The sequence below is a fragment of the Tiliqua scincoides genome, chromosome 1 (assembly GCF_035046505.1).
Source record: "Tiliqua scincoides isolate rTilSci1 chromosome 1, rTilSci1.hap2, whole genome shotgun sequence".
In the NCBI taxonomy this organism is placed as follows: domain Eukaryota; kingdom Metazoa; phylum Chordata; class Lepidosauria; order Squamata; family Scincidae; genus Tiliqua; species Tiliqua scincoides.
The window spans coordinates 287870356-287887198 of NC_089821.1; the positions used below are offsets into that span (position 1 = coordinate 287870356).

At 44.4% G+C, this 16843-nt stretch overlaps 1 protein-coding gene across 1 annotated transcript; it reads right to left on the bottom strand.

Annotated features, from left to right (window-relative positions):
• Positions 1–279: 279 nt before the first annotated feature.
• DIO2 (iodothyronine deiodinase 2) lies at positions 280–16409 on the bottom strand. Its single transcript, XM_066612117.1, has 2 exons — positions 16188–16409; positions 280–858 (listed from the first exon to the last, which is right to left on the bottom strand). Exons 1-2 carry the CDS (start codon positions 16407–16409, stop codon positions 280–282), a joined length of 801 nt encoding a protein of 266 aa, XP_066468214.1.
• Between the last annotated feature and the right edge of the window lie 434 nt (positions 16410–16843).

A 16843-nucleotide genomic window follows, 5' to 3' on the forward strand; every position in this document is an offset into this window, starting at 1 on the left:
TTTTTTTTCCTGGAAACAAGGCTTTAGGTTCCTTCCACATCAAACATTAACATAAAGATAATCTACTCATGGCATGGAAATCTTTTGAGAAAGCAAGGGGAATTCAATTCTCTATCGTGCTGTGAATGTTTTTTCCTGGTTGTGTGTTCATTTGACCTTGTTGTCCTTGACCTGCTCCTCTGATACAGGCCAATCAGAGCTGATTCAAAACAGGGTGCAATTTGTTTCCCTTTAGTATCAGGCTAAACGGGCACGACTCTCCTCTTGTAAGTATAGCCTTCATCTCTTTCTGAAGTTCTGCTCCAACCAAAGTCGAACTTCTTGGAGGTTGTAGAAAAAGGGACCTTTGCCTCCCAAGTAGGCAATTTTTTGTCTATGTACAATGCATACTCGCTCAAAGGAGACTCCATAAGCCACATTGGCATTGTTGTCCATACAGTCAGCCACCACCTGGCATTGAGGTGGCAAGGAAAACCTCTTCAGAAGTTGATGAGCGGCGGCACAACGGTCTTCTTGGCTCCTGTGTTTCTTTACTTCAAAGGATGATGAGATCCCAGGAGCGGCCCAGCCATCTGATGGGTGAGCCTCATCAATGTAGACTAACAGAAAGTCAGCCACACCAGAGAACTCTTCCACCAGCTTGCCAAAGGCCGTCAGCTGGTTTGTGAAAGGAGGTCAAGTGGCCGAGCCAAAGTTGACCACCAGCGGGCGCTCTGAACTGGCAAAATCAAGAAGGTGACATTCAGTTCCACACTTCCCACCAGAGCTTTTCCATTTGCTGCTGCTGCTGCTAGCGTCGCCCACGCCACTGGTTATGTGAATCACGTTGGAGTTGGGAGCTTCTCCACCCAGTTTCACCTAATGTTTAAAACAAACAAAGATGTGATAAGTTACTACAATTTGCTGCTATTTGTCCTTCATATTTACTCTCACTAAACAAACAATAGTCAGTAGCTTCAACAACATTATGCTTTCTTCACTTAAGATGCCATAGGAATCCTTTTTAGCTTTTAGCTAATGACATACTACCAAAAGATTGTTGTTCAGCTGCTGGTTTTGTTTTGAAAGGTGATCTCATGAGGAGGGTGTGTAGAAAGAGACCAGTTTCTTACTCCACTCATGGTTAATACTGAGAAAGCCTAGGAGGATGTTGTGATGATTAACTGATCTCTGAAAACTAAACTCAGTTTTTTCAATGGAATGGAATCAGATCACCTCTATATGGACATTAACGTTGATGGGTATTTATTTTAATTTGTTGGTCTATTGCACCTCCTTGCCTGATTTCGAATCATTATGGCACATTTGCTCTTTAATGCCCTCATTTTGGCTTCTGAGTTTTCCGCATATAAAAAGATACATGTGAGCCACGAGGGCTATTAGAAATGTATTTTAAATTGAAGTAGATCCTACTTCAATAGATCTAATGTACTGCAATTTCACTGCAGTCCCATGGATAAGTGGAACAGCGGAATCCTATGCAAGTCTACTCAGAAGTAAGCTCCACTGAGTTCAATGGGACCTGTTCTCATGTATGTGTGTATGGGATTACAGCTTAAAAGGATTTAGGACATAATGGAAATAGTGACACTATTTTTTTCATTACAGATCAGTTATTCATATGAGGTTTATTTCAAGTTCCAGACATAGTATGACTAAGGACACGTTTGTATAAACAGTTCCCTTAAAATAAAAGCCCCTTTGATTACAGGATTCTGTGCATTTCTCAAGGCCTATGAAGAAAAGCCATGTGAAATATTTTTACCAATCATGATGCACTGAGTTTCAAAAAGGATTTCTGAAGAAGGGGAAAGGAAGACACAAATACCATCTAGTCACTGATGTATGTAAAAAATGGAATGAACAAAATGATTCAAAAGTGACTAGAACTGATCAGAAGATATTTGTGTAACAGCCCATTCCTATGGGTGTTTGCTAAGAAGAAAGTCCCACTGAGTTCAATGGGACTTGGTGCCAAGCAAGCGCACGAAGGATTTTGCAGTAGGAAATGCATTGCTGGTGAATTTTGAGAACCGTCTCTTATGAGAAATGGTCTTTTGAAGAAACGTGGGGCCCATCTGCACAACCAACCATTAGACACATGGCAGCAATTGAGAAAGAGTTAGAAAACCTACACATTATTGGATGCTGACCCATAGTAAGTGTGCATTCGTTACCGTATGCAAGATGTGCTTTTTTGGCAGGCTATGAGTCCAAGCCTGAGCTCCTGTTGCTCCACTGGTCCCACCTCCCTCCCTCCCTGCTCCCTCCCCCAAGCATGTCTCCCCCGACCCCTCTCCCCACCTTCCCAACACGCTTCCCCCGTCCTCTCCCCACCCTCCACCCGCCTCTCCCTCCCCGGAATGCCTCCTCCCTGCCTCCCCCACCCCTGCTTTCCTCTGCACTGCTCGGTGGTCTGTGCAACCACTGAGGCCAGGCACCTGCCCAGTGCTAGCCCAGCGCTAGCCAAGCAGTGCTCAGCTACCACAGGTGCTCACCTGGCATTAGGGCGCACCAATGTGCCTTACGGCACATTTGCGTCAGCGCGTGCAGGCAGTAAGCCGGCGCATCAAGTTCAGGATTGAGCTCTAACTCAAGCATTTAAAAAACCTTTTTCTGCAGCTATCCTATGCCCAGATTGCTCTTTGAATGGGCCCATTTTTTGCTTTATCCAGAGGGTAAGGAGAAAAGTTAAATTTCTGCAAAAGCATCTTTCTTCTCAACTCTCCTCCCAGTGCAACATAATGACATTCTTAAAATGCAGTGATTATTAAGGTCTGGATGAAGTGGAAGGAAAGGATGTGGTCCATTGGACATTGCTGTTGTTTGGTCCTTCAAGTACTAAACCCCTTTAGTGCCACAGGCATTGGTTTAATTGCATCCCAACAATGGAAGGATGTTCTCTGTGCCTCCCTCCCAAAGGCAGTGCCTTGTAAATGAAAAGATGAAGACCAGTTTTGGAAAGAGAATAAAAGCCGGTTCCACGTCATCACATATCTGGACAGTGCCCAAGTCATCTTTGGGTATGACCAGCATCACTGCATTTCCCACAGCAACAAAGGAAATCTCATGGCCACAGGTTACCTATCGTGTTAATTTTTTGCTACTCGGAGTCCTTGTGCTTGAAGATTTCATCCTTAATGAGAAAGGCTTGCCAAGCCGACCTTTGCAAGGCCTCCTCTGCTCTTGCAGTGGAGTAATTAGGTCGGTGCCTTGTTCCGTGCTAGCATTCGCCACTCCAAAAAACCAACCCTGCCCAGTGGTTAATTCTCAGACATCACCACCAGCAGCATTTCCTGCTAATTGGTCTTGATGAAGCTCTGACATTCCCCAAAGGGCCTCTTTATTCCAGCAGGCTCAAGAATGGGACTGACATCCTCACCGATCATCTGCTTTGTGGGGCTTTTTTGTTTCTCTGTTATTATTCATTATTGAAAGGGGTGGGGGAATTAGCTCTTGGAAAGATACCCACAACACACCACAATGAAATGTCATCCAAAAAAAAATAAAAATTATTGCTCTGCCAGACCTCTTTAGAAATTACAAAGGCAGGCAAGACAGCCGTTCAGAGAGAAACAAACCCAGATAATTTCCCTCACACGCAAAACACTGGCTCCATGAGTCCTCGAATCATGGACTTCTGTGCTAACCAGTAAGCTACACAGTGTGCCTACTCTGGGGGGCTGACACAGAAACCAGGCAGTGATTGTGTCTCCCATGCATTTCTCCTTATCCTTCTAAAACTACCTCGCGTGATCTAATCTTCTGAACTCGCAAAGCCACTGGAGTTATTTGCGCTCTGAAAACACAAGAACATGGCATCATCCAATGAAACTGATTGACAGTAGGCACAGGTTAAGCAACAGAGAATATTGTCACCTGCATGGCATCATTAACATATAGAATTCATTGCCATGAGGTACAAGGATGCTTAAATGGGTTTACAAAGGATTACACGTATTCCTTAAGGATGGCAAAGGCTATGAACCATGTAAGCTAATGTACGCTACCTGATGTGTCTCCTGACTCATAGGTGCCAATTTCATGCACACCCTCTCTCCAGCCCCCCCAAACATTGTTATCTTCTAGCTCCACTACCTCCTAGCTTTGCTATCTGTTCACTTTACCCCATCCTTACACAGAGTGTAAACTTTAAGTGGAACATGTGCCATTAAATGTTGCATGAGTACAGGGCAAGGAGGGATAGTGAAAAACTCCATGCAGGGTTAAAAGCTTAAAGGATCATGTTCCATTTAAATCCCATGCAAGGAAGGAGCATGGGGAAAGAAGCAGATGATCTGATTTCCACTCATGTTTAGTAAGCATAGAGCAGATCAATGCAGCTCGTGTCCACAACAGCAGCTATTTTCAACCTTTTTCATCTCAAGGCACACTGACAAGGCACTAAAATTGCCAAGGCACACCTTCAGTTTTTGGACCACTGATAAGGCACATCATGCTGCTGGTAGGCGGCTCAAATCCTCCAACTGCCTTACTAATAAATGACCTTCCCCAAAGTTCCACGGCACACCTGCAGACCATTCACGGCACACCTGTGTGCCACGGCACAGTGGATGAAAATCGCTGGACTAGAGGGAGGTAGCAGGAGACTGAGGATGAAGGGCACCCTGAACCCACTGCTTCCCTGCCACCCACAACTGACGCATCAGCTTGCTTCATGGCTGGGCTGGCTCTGTTTACAGGGGATATATCAGAGATTCTCTGATGGCTTTTACTAACGTTCCTTCATTCTGAGAATCAGGATAGCTTCTCAAGGTATCAGAAAAGCTGGTTTTAGAGATAGAGATAGAAATAGAGAAGGATGTCTGCTGTGATTCATCCAGGCAGTTCTTATGTGCTCTGTGCATACGGTCAAAGCTAATTTAACTAACTGCCCAGACTCAAGAAATCTCACTTTCAAGCTGCAATCAGGGGCCAAAGCCCGATGAGTATTGCTTTTGCATCCGGATCAAAAAATGAATTAGAGAAAAAAGGAACCCATCTATAGGGCGCCAACTAGAAATAGAACTTGCCATTTTAGAAACAGTGTTCATTAAACCATGAACAAAGCATCACAACATTTTCCTTTCTTGTTTCAGAGGCTAAAACCACAACTCTTTTCAGATCCTATACACTGGTGTTTTGTTAAGCCCAGCATTAAAGACATTTGAGCTCTGTCGATTCCCTACAGAAAATAAATGCTGCCAGATAATTATGAGGCTGTGGCACTGACCATTTAAACACAGACATTTTTGCATTAGGGCTATGGAGAAAATCCCCTAGAGCTCTCGGATACTTTGATTTTGTTCCATTTACAGGCAAGCAACCCCTTAGCAGCCTGTCATTTCTCAGTGATTCATCCAAGTTTTCATCAGCCATGGACAGAAGGACAATTCAAAGCTACAATGTGTCTTTTCTGCAGGACTCAATTATGCTAAACTACTCAGACTATGTAAACTGCATGCTAGAGAGCCACACCCATTAAGACACAGCAACTGGAGGCTGTCAGGTCAAATCTGTCCCCCAGCCCCCAAATGCCACCTGTTTTCCAATTAACAGTTATCATGATGCCTCATCTTCCCTCCCACACCTGCTATATACCTCCCTCTGACCTTCACTCTACAAAGGCCTTAACTGTTTCTTTTTGGCAATAGAAGAAGAGGAAACTATAAATATATGTAGAGTGTATGTGTTGCTATAAGAGCCAGTGTGGTTCATAAACTTTTTAGCATGGGGACCCACTGATAAATATGCTAAGACTTTCACAGCTGGAATCCATACTGAACTAAACAGTTTTTGGGGGGCTAGGTGCCGTGGTCTAGCTTTTTAATCTAATGAGCCTAAACCAATCCTAAAAAAGGGGGAGGGGGCTAACTGTCATTAACACTAAAAAATTAAGTTAAAAACTGAAAACTAAAAGCAACAACTAGAAGTCAGCCTAAAAGAGCTAAAACAAAAACCAAGCTAAAAACTCTGAAAATTGAAAACCAAAGGCACTCAAAACTAAAATGACTAAGGATTAAAACTAAAACTAGAGACTAAAAACAAAAAAGACTAGAATAAAAAGCTAAAAACTCAAACCTAAAAACTGGCACTTCACCCACAGCTTTGATGAGCTTCCTCAGAGGTCACAGTTTTCCTCAAGCACTGGAACTTGGTGCTGTTCTTATACAAGTTGTAACTGATTGCCTAGTCAATTAGAGAACATTATTGTCAGCTGTTAGCCCCACATGACTCCTTACTCTGTGAGTAACATTTTTCAGGGCTACAGGGTTTATAGGGTTTCTTTCCCTGCCAGGTTTAACATGGGCACTTAAAAGAAGAAACAGAGGTGGGGAACCCAAGACGTGGAGGAAGCAGCATGTGTGACAACAGTAATGGGCAAAAGGGAGTAATGTCTGGAGAGTGAAAAAAGAAGCCCAGCTGAAAAGTAACCTCATTCTGTTAGATTGTGACTTTGGCCCTAAAATAAGATTCCTAAAATAAGATTTATTCATTAAGTGCCAAATTCAAATTCTGGCCCGCAAATCTTGTTTCAACTGAATGAGTAAAACAGTGATTTGCAACCTTTTGCATCTCACGGCACACTGGGAGGGCACTAAAATGGTCAAGGCACACCATCAGTTTTTGAACAATTGACAAGTCACACTGTGCTGCCAATGGGGGGCTCACACTTCCCAGTGGCCCTATTAATAAATGACCCTTTCGGCACAGTGGTCAAAAATGGCTGGAGTAAAGCATGACTCAAAGAGATACCATTGAATGCTCTTGTCCTGGTTATGTTAACAGAAGTAGGGCTTTGACAGAAAGGAAATGAGAGCTGGTGCTGCCAAGATCAGTTCAGAAAGAATGCTACATTTGTCTGTAACAACATCTAAGTAACTCAAGGGATGGTTGTGAAAGATCTGAGGTTACACACACATATATATATGAGAGGAAAATATCTCACTGCCTCAGGTCCACAATCATATCCTCTCCTTTGAACCTCAGAGGATTTGGGGGCAGTCACAGGAATGAGCACATTCCCAGGCATAAACCTTGAGTTAGTGAGTCCAGCCTCCCAAAACTTCATAGGAGACAATTTGTGGTCGGCTTTGTAAAAATAGTTTGTGAATGGTTGTGCTGCCCTGAGCATTCTACTGAGATCAATTCTCCCGAACTCCAGATTGCGTGTAAGGACAACACTCTTTAATGTCAGTTTGGGAGAAGCTACTTACTATTTCTTAATAAACATCCAATAAATCTATTTTGGATCTAGAACTACTGGACAAATGTTGTGTTTTGTTTGTTTTTTTTATTTTTGGGTGTTTTTTTTTTTAATACAGAGCTTCTTTCACAAGATACTCTCACTGCTGTGAAATACAAAGAAAGGCACTTCCTTGAACTTCAGGCCAAAGTAAACAAAGATGATGAAAGCAGAAGAGCTTAGGCTAAGAGGCCTTGTTCCACTGCCCTAAAAGCCTGCCAAAATAGCTTGCTCTCCCATTGGTGTGTCAAACAGACAAAAAGTCACAAAGAAGCCCATCCACTATTCCTTACACTGCCTTTTCTGCCTTTGTAAATATTTCTTCTGCAATGACGCTTTGCGACGCTGTCTCTCACGTTAATTTCCGTCATACTGGGATGTCATTCTGCGAAGAATTTGTAGACACCTCCCTCTAAGAACAAGAGGTAGGAAGAAGCAGCCAAGGCTTGTTGGCAGTGGCATTGCTAGGGTTGTGTGTAGGGGGGGAGTGTGAGTCAGATGACGTGCACAGAGGGCCGACACCACTACTGGCCAAAACTTGGTATTTTCAAATAACACCATCATGTTATATATCATTTGATGTGTAATTTCATGCAGAATGCGATGAAATAAACTGTGTTGAAATATTTCCATTCTATCAAAAGTTATAGCCAAAAACAAAAAAAACCAGCAGGGGTGGGGGAATGGTTTATCATCACACTCACTGTCTGCCTTGCACAGTGCATGGGAGGAAGTCCATCGTGGGGGTGACGCACTGGCCTCCTGCATGGGATGGTGCAAACTGCTTGTTGGTATCATCAGATTTGGATTCTGATGATTATTTTTTTCAGATCAGTGAAAAAAAACAAAACCTTTGAGTCTTATTTGCACATATCAACATTGTCATCTATATTACACTGAAGTTCACCCCAATGTGCATGAGTAGCCTTGAACACTGGAAGGAATGAATCATTCAGGCAAAGCTAGTTTCGTTGCTAACAGCAAAAAAATGTTTGGCGAGTAACATTCTCAGAGGGGCAAAGCCCTAAGTTTTTCAGGCACCTGAATGCCCATGAAAAGTGTCCCCCTCACCTTCAGATCCATTCAAGAAGGCGAGAGCAAAACGGAGGTGTCTCCCCTGTGTTGCTCCTGCTGCCCTAAATGGCTCTGAAGGGGAGGGAGAGCTTTACATGGATGTTCAGGCACCTGAAAAACTTAGCCCTGTACCCCAACTCTGGGAACACCAGAGAGAATATGTTTGCTCCAATCCACAAACAAATTCCAGTAACTGAGACTTTCTTGGCATAGGAAGCAGCCTTATATTGTGTCGGACCAATGGTCCATCTAACTCAGTATTGCCGACAATGACTAGCAGTGATTCTCCACCGTTTCAGATGGGGGACTTTCCATGTCCTACCTCAAGATGTCAGGATGGATGCCACATACAAAGCATGTGCTTTGCCACTGAGTTGCAGTTCCTTAGTGGAAACAAACATTAGTGCAACTGCATTAGCAGGATAGCCAGGGGAATGAGTAGTTTGAGTAGATTAGGTTGGGGGGGGGAAGAGGGCGATCAACCCTTGAAAGATGGCAGCCAAACCCTTTAGACAATCATCAACCTGTGCAAAGCACTTGAACTTCAGAGTTCTTGCTGAGTGCTGGCATTTTAGACTAGGCTTGGAGGACACAAGCACACGGAAAAGAGCACACAGAAAAGCTCCCTTAGCAGTTGCTACCGTGTTTCCCCGAAAATAAGACCTACCTCAAAAATGACCTAGTGTGTTTTTTGAGAATTGCTGAAATATAAGACATACCCTGAAAATAAGACCTAGTTGTGATTTCCGCCCGACAGATGCCTCCACTTCTCAGCTTACTTCTGAGTAGAGGGGGCGTGCAGTGAGTGCACGCAGTGCGGGAGGGCACCCAACTGCTCTTAGTTGTGGGGGGAGATGCAGACGCTGCAGCCTGCATTCCTCCACCCAGGCTGGGAGCAGCAGGGAGGCTCCTGCCACCGCCGCTGCCAGCCCGCATACAAGGAAGCTGTGCCCACCTCTGCCCACAGCCCGGCTGGAGGAGCCCAACTCATTCTCCTCGCCAGCGGCCTCCTCCCCGACTGACTGACACACTTGCTCATCCAGGCGCGGAGCAGCCCCGCAGACATTCGGCTCTTCTCTGCCCTCCCCCTTTGTGTCATTCCCCGTGGAGGTGCCAGCAGGGCCACTGTCCTCGGCACGCTGAGCAGCAGCTTCAGGCTGCAACCCTGGCCATGCTTTCCTGGGAGTAAGCCCCACTGACAAAAACGGGGCTTACTGCTGAGTAGACATGCACTGGCTCCAGCTCACAGGCTGCAATCCTAGCCACACTTTCCTGGGAGTAAGCCCCAGGAAATAAGATAAGACCTACCCCCAAAATAAGACCTAGTGTGTTTTTTTGAGTCAAAAAAAATATAAGACAGTGTCTTATTTTCAGGGAAACACGGTGGCTATAATGATCTGGGCTAGTCAGGGAAGTGGTAGTAACACCCTCCAACTCTCCCAGAAAGCTGACTCAGAGACCAATCCTGTGCTCGGTGGCACGGCTCTGTGCTGCCAAGCACAGTTGCATATGTGCCATAAGGCACGTTTGCGGGGCTCCCACCCTTGCTAGCCCAGCACTGGCCAGTGCTGGGCTAGCGTGGGGCGGTCGCCCAGCTCCCACAGGTCGGCGGTCTCCCGGACTGCTGAGCTCCGGAACAGTAGGTGGGGGCAGGGATGGGGTGGGGAGGAGGCATTCCAGAGAGGGGGGAGGCCAGCGAGGTGTGCCGGGGGGCAGCCGGGAGGAGGATCCATGGAGCTCTGCTCCGCAGGATCCAGGGCGCTTGTGTAGGGCTGTACACCCTACATGAGCGCCTTTTCCTTTGCGGGGCTGCTTACCTTACTCGGGGAAGAATGTCCCCTTCTCCTGAGGTGCCCCCCGCGGTAGCACGGAAGGCGCTGGATTCGGTGGCAGCCCTCCTCAGTGCCGCCGAGCCTGGGCGTCCTGGGCAGCTCAGGATTGGGCTGTCAGTGAAGAAATATCTACCCGCTAACATCACTGCCCTCGATACCTTCACACTTATTTTTCTGCCGGAAATTCACAAATATGAGGTGTAGGCTGTACATTTAATCTTGCATCATTTAAGCACCACTTAGCACACATCATATCCACTTTACTACACTTGTTGGCATATCCTCACCAGCTTACAGCCCAATCTTACCCTAAATTCCCCCCTCCCCCCCAATGCAGCCATGCTGACAGTGCTGTATCTGCGTGATGGTGGCAAGGTGAAAGGTCTTGTCAGGGTAAGTGAATGTTTGCTCACTTACCCTGGGGAAAGCCTCCACCACTGCCCTGGGACTCCTTTAAATCCAAGGTGTGTAACAGCTGCAGTAAGGGAAACATGAGTGCCACCAATTTTTCTCCTGGTCCACCTCTCTCTCCAGCCCTGTTCCACCACCTCCACCCTCCTGTTCCACCCCTCCCCACCTCATTCCACCCCTGCCACTGTCACAGCTATCTTTGTAGCTCTGGTGGCAGGCCTCCAGTGCTGCCACCCAGTGCAGCACTGCACCTAAATTGGCCACTGCCAGATGCTATTTTATAGCAGTGGAACTGTGTTCCGTTGTCATAAAGCCATTCGCACACTGGCCCAGTTCATGATAGAATTGTTGTGGGCATCCTTCAGTCTCGGAAGACTATGGTGTCACGCTCTGAATGGTGGTTCTGGAACAGAGTGTCCTCTCCAGTGCGCGAAGCCTGGGTAAAGTAGGTATGGAGGATAGGCTGTTACCCATGCAGCAAATCCCCCCTCTCCACGTCGCTGAAATGGTCCAATGGAAAGGCAGAGGCCAATACAGTTGGTTCCAGCGGCGTCGCAGGAGTTGCCAGAATGTGACTGTGTTCAGCCATGAACTGCCTCAGGGACTCCGGCTCCGAATTTTGCCTCGAGGTTGACTCCTGAAGCCTTTTCCATAACTGGATGTAGCCACAAGGCAGTGGAGGTTTGGGATCAGAGTTTTCCTTCTCTCAGATGAGCTGGACCGTTAGATTTTATAATAGGTTAAGCGGATTTCATTCTCTTAAATAAAAGGTTCCGAGTGGCTAGGGAACAATGGCCTTAAAGACTTAGGTCTAGGCGTATAAAGATTAGGATTTTATCTGCCTGATCATACACTGATTTTTCTTAGCATGTAGTTAATCTGTGGAACTCCTTGCCACAGGTGTGGTGATGCCATCTGGCCTAGAAGCCTTTAAATGGGGATTGGACAAATTTCTGGAGGAAAAGTCCATCACGGATTACAGGCCATGATATGTAATGTGCAACCTCCTGATTTCAGAAGTGGGCTACCTCAGGATGCCAGATGCAAGGGAGGGCAACAGGATACAGGTCTCTTTTTGACTTGTGTGCTCCCTGGGGCACTTGGTGGGCCACTGTGGGACACAGGAAGCTGGACTAGATGGGCCTATGGCTCTTCTTATGTCCTTATTCTGATGCCATCCTGGAGATACCCTGAGTTTGCATTTCTGGTACTGTGCTGAAATTGTGGTTTCTCCTATCCTCAGAGGTTTGAAGCCAGCTAGAAACTATAGGAAACTTCAGAGAATAGGTAAAGCTATAGTACCCTCCCAACTCCCTGCAGTCTTTTGTAAGCAAATAATAAAATTTGTCCTTTCCCTTTTGGCCCCCATCATGTCCCTGAACTTTCAGAGCCTGGTTCAATCCTAGTTAGGTTCCATCCTAACTTTCTGATTTGGCCCTGAAGATCTCCATCATCACTACTGAAAGGATAGACCAAAAAGTTCAATGTATAGGGCTTCACTCCCACACTGATCAGAGGAGCACCATACAATTCCAGTGAAAGGAAAGTCCACTGTGCCCTGCATAATTGTTTGGTCTCTTTTGCACTGACACTATTTGTTCTTAAAAGTCAGGCTCTCCATCTTCATACATGGAGAGAATGGGCCTTCCAGTGGTGTTTAATATGAAATGCTTGCTGTAGATGTGCAGCAACATGTAAAGGGACATGTATGTTAGCACTACTTCTCCAGCAATTCGACATGTTTAGGTGACTTGAAAATGCTTTTGTCATTTGTTATTTAAAACAAAAACAAAAACTGATCCCATACAGTGCTGAAGCATAACCTGATACAGGGAAATAAGTCTTTCAAAGAGCCTCAGTGACGACCAGTGGTAAGTTTTCTGATTTACTTATACAAATATGTGTCATTGCATATAAATCAAATATGGTGGCATTGCCTGCCGCAAAGTCTATATTGGCACACATCTGGATGACCTATATAACTTGGGAATATTGTGGATATTCTGTACATATACAGTCAGGGGTTTCATAATCATGTTTTCCCAGTAGTCGCATCACTCTCTAAATATGTGATGGAATACAGCTGCCTTTTTCATCCTAAAGGCATCCAGCAATATTGCAGAACCTTTTTGGAGTGAAAGCAGGAGGTATCCTCAAAAACAAGCCCTCTCTCTGAACTTGGCCTCCAGAATGTAAAGAGAGATCCCCAACCTTAAACACTAGCTCCATTAACCCTCATTATGATAATTAGCCTTGTTATACAGAACCTCTCTGTGTAACACAGGGTGTGCTTCCCTCCTGGGGGCTGCTATTCAAATGATAAGGAGGGAACTGTGCAGCAAAAATCCACACTGAGCCTGGCAGGTGTTCAAATTAGGAAGCAAAGTTCAGCAAGTTATGTAGAAACCTTCTAAAGCTGGATAAAAAATATAAATGAGAAAAGTTAAACAAACATGAGTGAATCACCAAAAGCCCTTTTTTAATGAAACAGAATCCACATATTGCCAGCATTCCTAGCATTAGCAATATATCACACATGTATATTAAATATCATACGCCCATTAAATAATACCTTTCACACACATGATTAAATTGGAGTGATCTTGATGATGGCCATTGCCCCTCAGTGCTAGCTTCCTAACACTGTGACTGCATTAAAGTGCCTGCTTCTGCTGCCTGCAGACATTCCTTACAAAACAAGGCAGATGTCACACATCTGGAAGTGATGCTACTTAATGTAATGTCAATTAACAATAAGTCTAGCAAAAGGAGAAGCTGCTTCCTTCTCCTCCTGCCCCATTCCCATTGCCTGGACTTCTTTTCAGCTCCTTTCACATACCCCACCCTGTTATTCTGCATCACATTGTGACCTTCTCCAAACTCCCTTGTAAAATGAGATGCTATCGTTGCATACTTCATTACACTATAGAGAAGGGCAGGTGGGTGTTGCTCAAACACATTAGCAGGGCAGTGTTTAGAAACAGCAAACACTGTTCAAGGAAATGTGATCCAAGATCCTAACTGCCTCTTCCTTTCTTCTGATTGCTCAAGGTTACAGGGAAGAGAGATACAAGATGACTCTATCAACAGCTGTGCCACAATGCTTTTTTTTTTTTTTTACCCTCCCTATGTCTCTCTGGGAGTTGCTGCCCGCAACTCTACTACACACACTGTGTAGTAAAGACTTTTATGTTCCATTCTCCCATTAGAATATTGCAGATGATTATGAGGATAACCTTCAAACCTCAAAAGAGCATTCACAACCTTCCCGTGAGAATAATACCCTTTGCGCTAGTCATGTTCATTCTCTGAAAGAAGGAAAACAGGATATATGAGTGTTGGCCCAACTTTTCATTGACTTTGGAAGGTGCAAACTCTCAAGAAACCATATAGGAAGTCTTTGCATGTGGGTGTGTGGTATGTGTGCAGGCAGATAGATAAGAGCTATTCACAAAACATTTCACACTTCAACTATATCGGATACACGGCTATCAACAGGTGGTTATCTACTGTCATGACCCAAGAATGCCAGATACACCAGTTATAATCCTGGAGGAGGAGGCTATAGGTTCCTACAGCCCTGTCCTATGCATGTCTATCCAGAAGTCCCACTGTGTTCTTACCTACTCCCAGGAAAGTAAGTATAGGATTGCAGCACTAGGCTCTTTTTCACTGGCTGTTCCACTAACCCACTGTGTTGCTTGGATCCATTTTTATTCTGTTTTCACTCAGCAGGATCACTGCCCATCTGGCATTCAAAGTGATGCTTCAACATATTGGAGTGCATACATCAGAATAATTTGTCAGAATCTAAATTACTCCAAAACAGTCTTGTGGGTATGTAGTTTAATCAGATAACAATTTCCAAGATTTTAGTCGGGTGCGTGGAAAATTCAAGTTATGGTTGAAGTTGTGAGCATTAGACTTGTCTCAGAGCATGGTTCCAGTTCTATACAAATGTGAGAGAATGCAATCAAAAGCTTTCTTGGAGAAATTAGGAGTCCCTATATAGCATTCACGGAGCAATTTGTTTCCAAGGACAGTTCAACCTATCATAAGGGAAACACTTTATATGAAGATGGCTATCCCTAGATATATGCTATATAACGCCCCACACTACTCCTGATTTAACTGTGGGAGCTCTCCATGGTGCAAGGGATTCATTGAAAGTACCCATGAGCCACTGGAATGAATTAAGCTATGTTGTAATATTACCACCGTATAACTTCAAATTTCTTAGAAGTTGTTACACTGCAGTACTTTCCTATGGAAGACTTATTGATGCTTTTAACAAGAATGGGAATCAAGAATATTCTTGCATGCCAAGATTAAAAAGGGATGACCTATGTTAATATTAGCAGAAAAGTTCCTTTGTTGCACAAAACAGAAGGCAATTCATTTGTGCACCCAAAGTTGTGCACAGACATTTCTCCAAAGACTGGAGTCTTTGCAATTCTTTTTTTTAAACTTTCTAGACTATAAAAAGAAAGTCTTTTTTATTAGCTTCCGAAAGTTTAGCTTAACACTTCTGTTTTGTTAATTACACTCATAAAACCCCACAACTTCTCATTACTGTAAGTGCTAGCGATCCTATCAGTGGTAGCTGGGAAACACCAGGCTGTTAAGTCAAAACTTGGCAGGTAAGAAAAGGAGCATCATTTCAGTTTTCAGTGTGCACTGCTTCCAATTCTGTTAACCCAATCCTCCCATGCCACAGAAGGAGGTAAAGTCAACAGAGGGAGTTCTCCTTGGCAAAGCTCTTTCAGGTTCACCAGTTGAATTATTTACTAACCACATGTATTTAAGGCCTCCTGCTCAACTGTTCTGAAACCCTTGATGTTGCCCCTTACAAAAAGCAATGAAAGTCTCAAACTTCCCATGTGGAGCTTCTGATCTGACAGCTCCATGGCTAACCTCTGCAGTAGCTTGCAGTATTCTGATTGCATGTTATTCTGATTGCATGGTTGCTTATTCAAGTCAGTATATACTACAGAAGTTCTATTGTTACAAGGGAATTGAGCATTTATTGCATTTCATATATCAAACTGTGAATCCAGGTCATTAAGAAGGGGGTCCTTGTGCTACACCCCCCAAAAATGCACCAATAAATGTTATCATTAACAGATGAACCTGTAATAAAGAATGTATACAATGCTACTAATTTGGGTATACAAATTACCCAACACAGAAACAAATCTCACTGTGCACAGTAATACAAATGAGCTAAACCCATACAGTTAACAGCGATGAGTGTTTCTTTAAAAAAAAAAAATCTAATCTAAATGAACCCACACATTTTAATAAGCTAAAACCAGAAGTGGGAGGCAGGAATTTCCAAGTTCAAATCCTGGCTGTACTAGTTTCAGAGCTAAACAGCTCAATTGTGATTTTTACAGCACAATTCTATGCATGTTTACTCAGATGTAAGTCCCATTCTGTTCAGGGAGGTTACTCCCATTTAAGTGTGTATCGTATTTTTGCCTGAGTGTCCTTGTGATAGACTATGTATATCTTCTCCCACGCCCGCACGCACACACTTTCTACCAGCAATGGAAAGCCATGACCCCCTTCTAAACCTTCATCTTCAACCACCCCAGTTCCACCCTGCACGTCGACCAACCCACCTGTTTGTAGGCATCTAGAAGGAAGCTATTCCAGACGCAGCGCAGCCCCTCCGATGTGAGCATCCTTCGCCACTCGCCATGTGCGGTCTTGGAGCGACTCAGGAGAAGCACCATGTGCTTCAACAGGACCACCGAGTCATAGAGCGCGAGGAAGAGGCAGTTGGAGAAAAAAATGGGTAGGATCTGCAGCGTGATCAACAGGTCCACACTTAACAGACCCATCTTGCTTGATGCTGCAGTTCAGAGGCGTCCCTGGAGTTTCTTTGTCATGCCCTGTGCCCTCATTAAAACAATAATAATAAAGCACAAGGTGCTTCTTTAAAAAAAACTCTTTGTGCCTCTGTCTCTTCTCAGAAAGTTGTCTCAGTGCAACAAAAGCTGGTTACAGAAGCACCACTTGAAACGCCAGCATGCACGTCTTTCCACTCTGAACTGCTTTTAATTTTTCAGAAACTCTAAGTCAAACTGTGTTTTTTTTCCCCTTAGCCAGTAGCCCTTTTCAGTCCGTTAAAGAGAGAGACAGCTGTGCTGCCAACTGCTTGCAGCTCGAAAACCAAAACAGAACAACTGTTAACTTTCTTCTAACTCTCAGCTATTTAAGCCCCAAGCCATTCTTTCCTTCCTTTATTACCAAAAGCTATCAGGTGAAAACAATA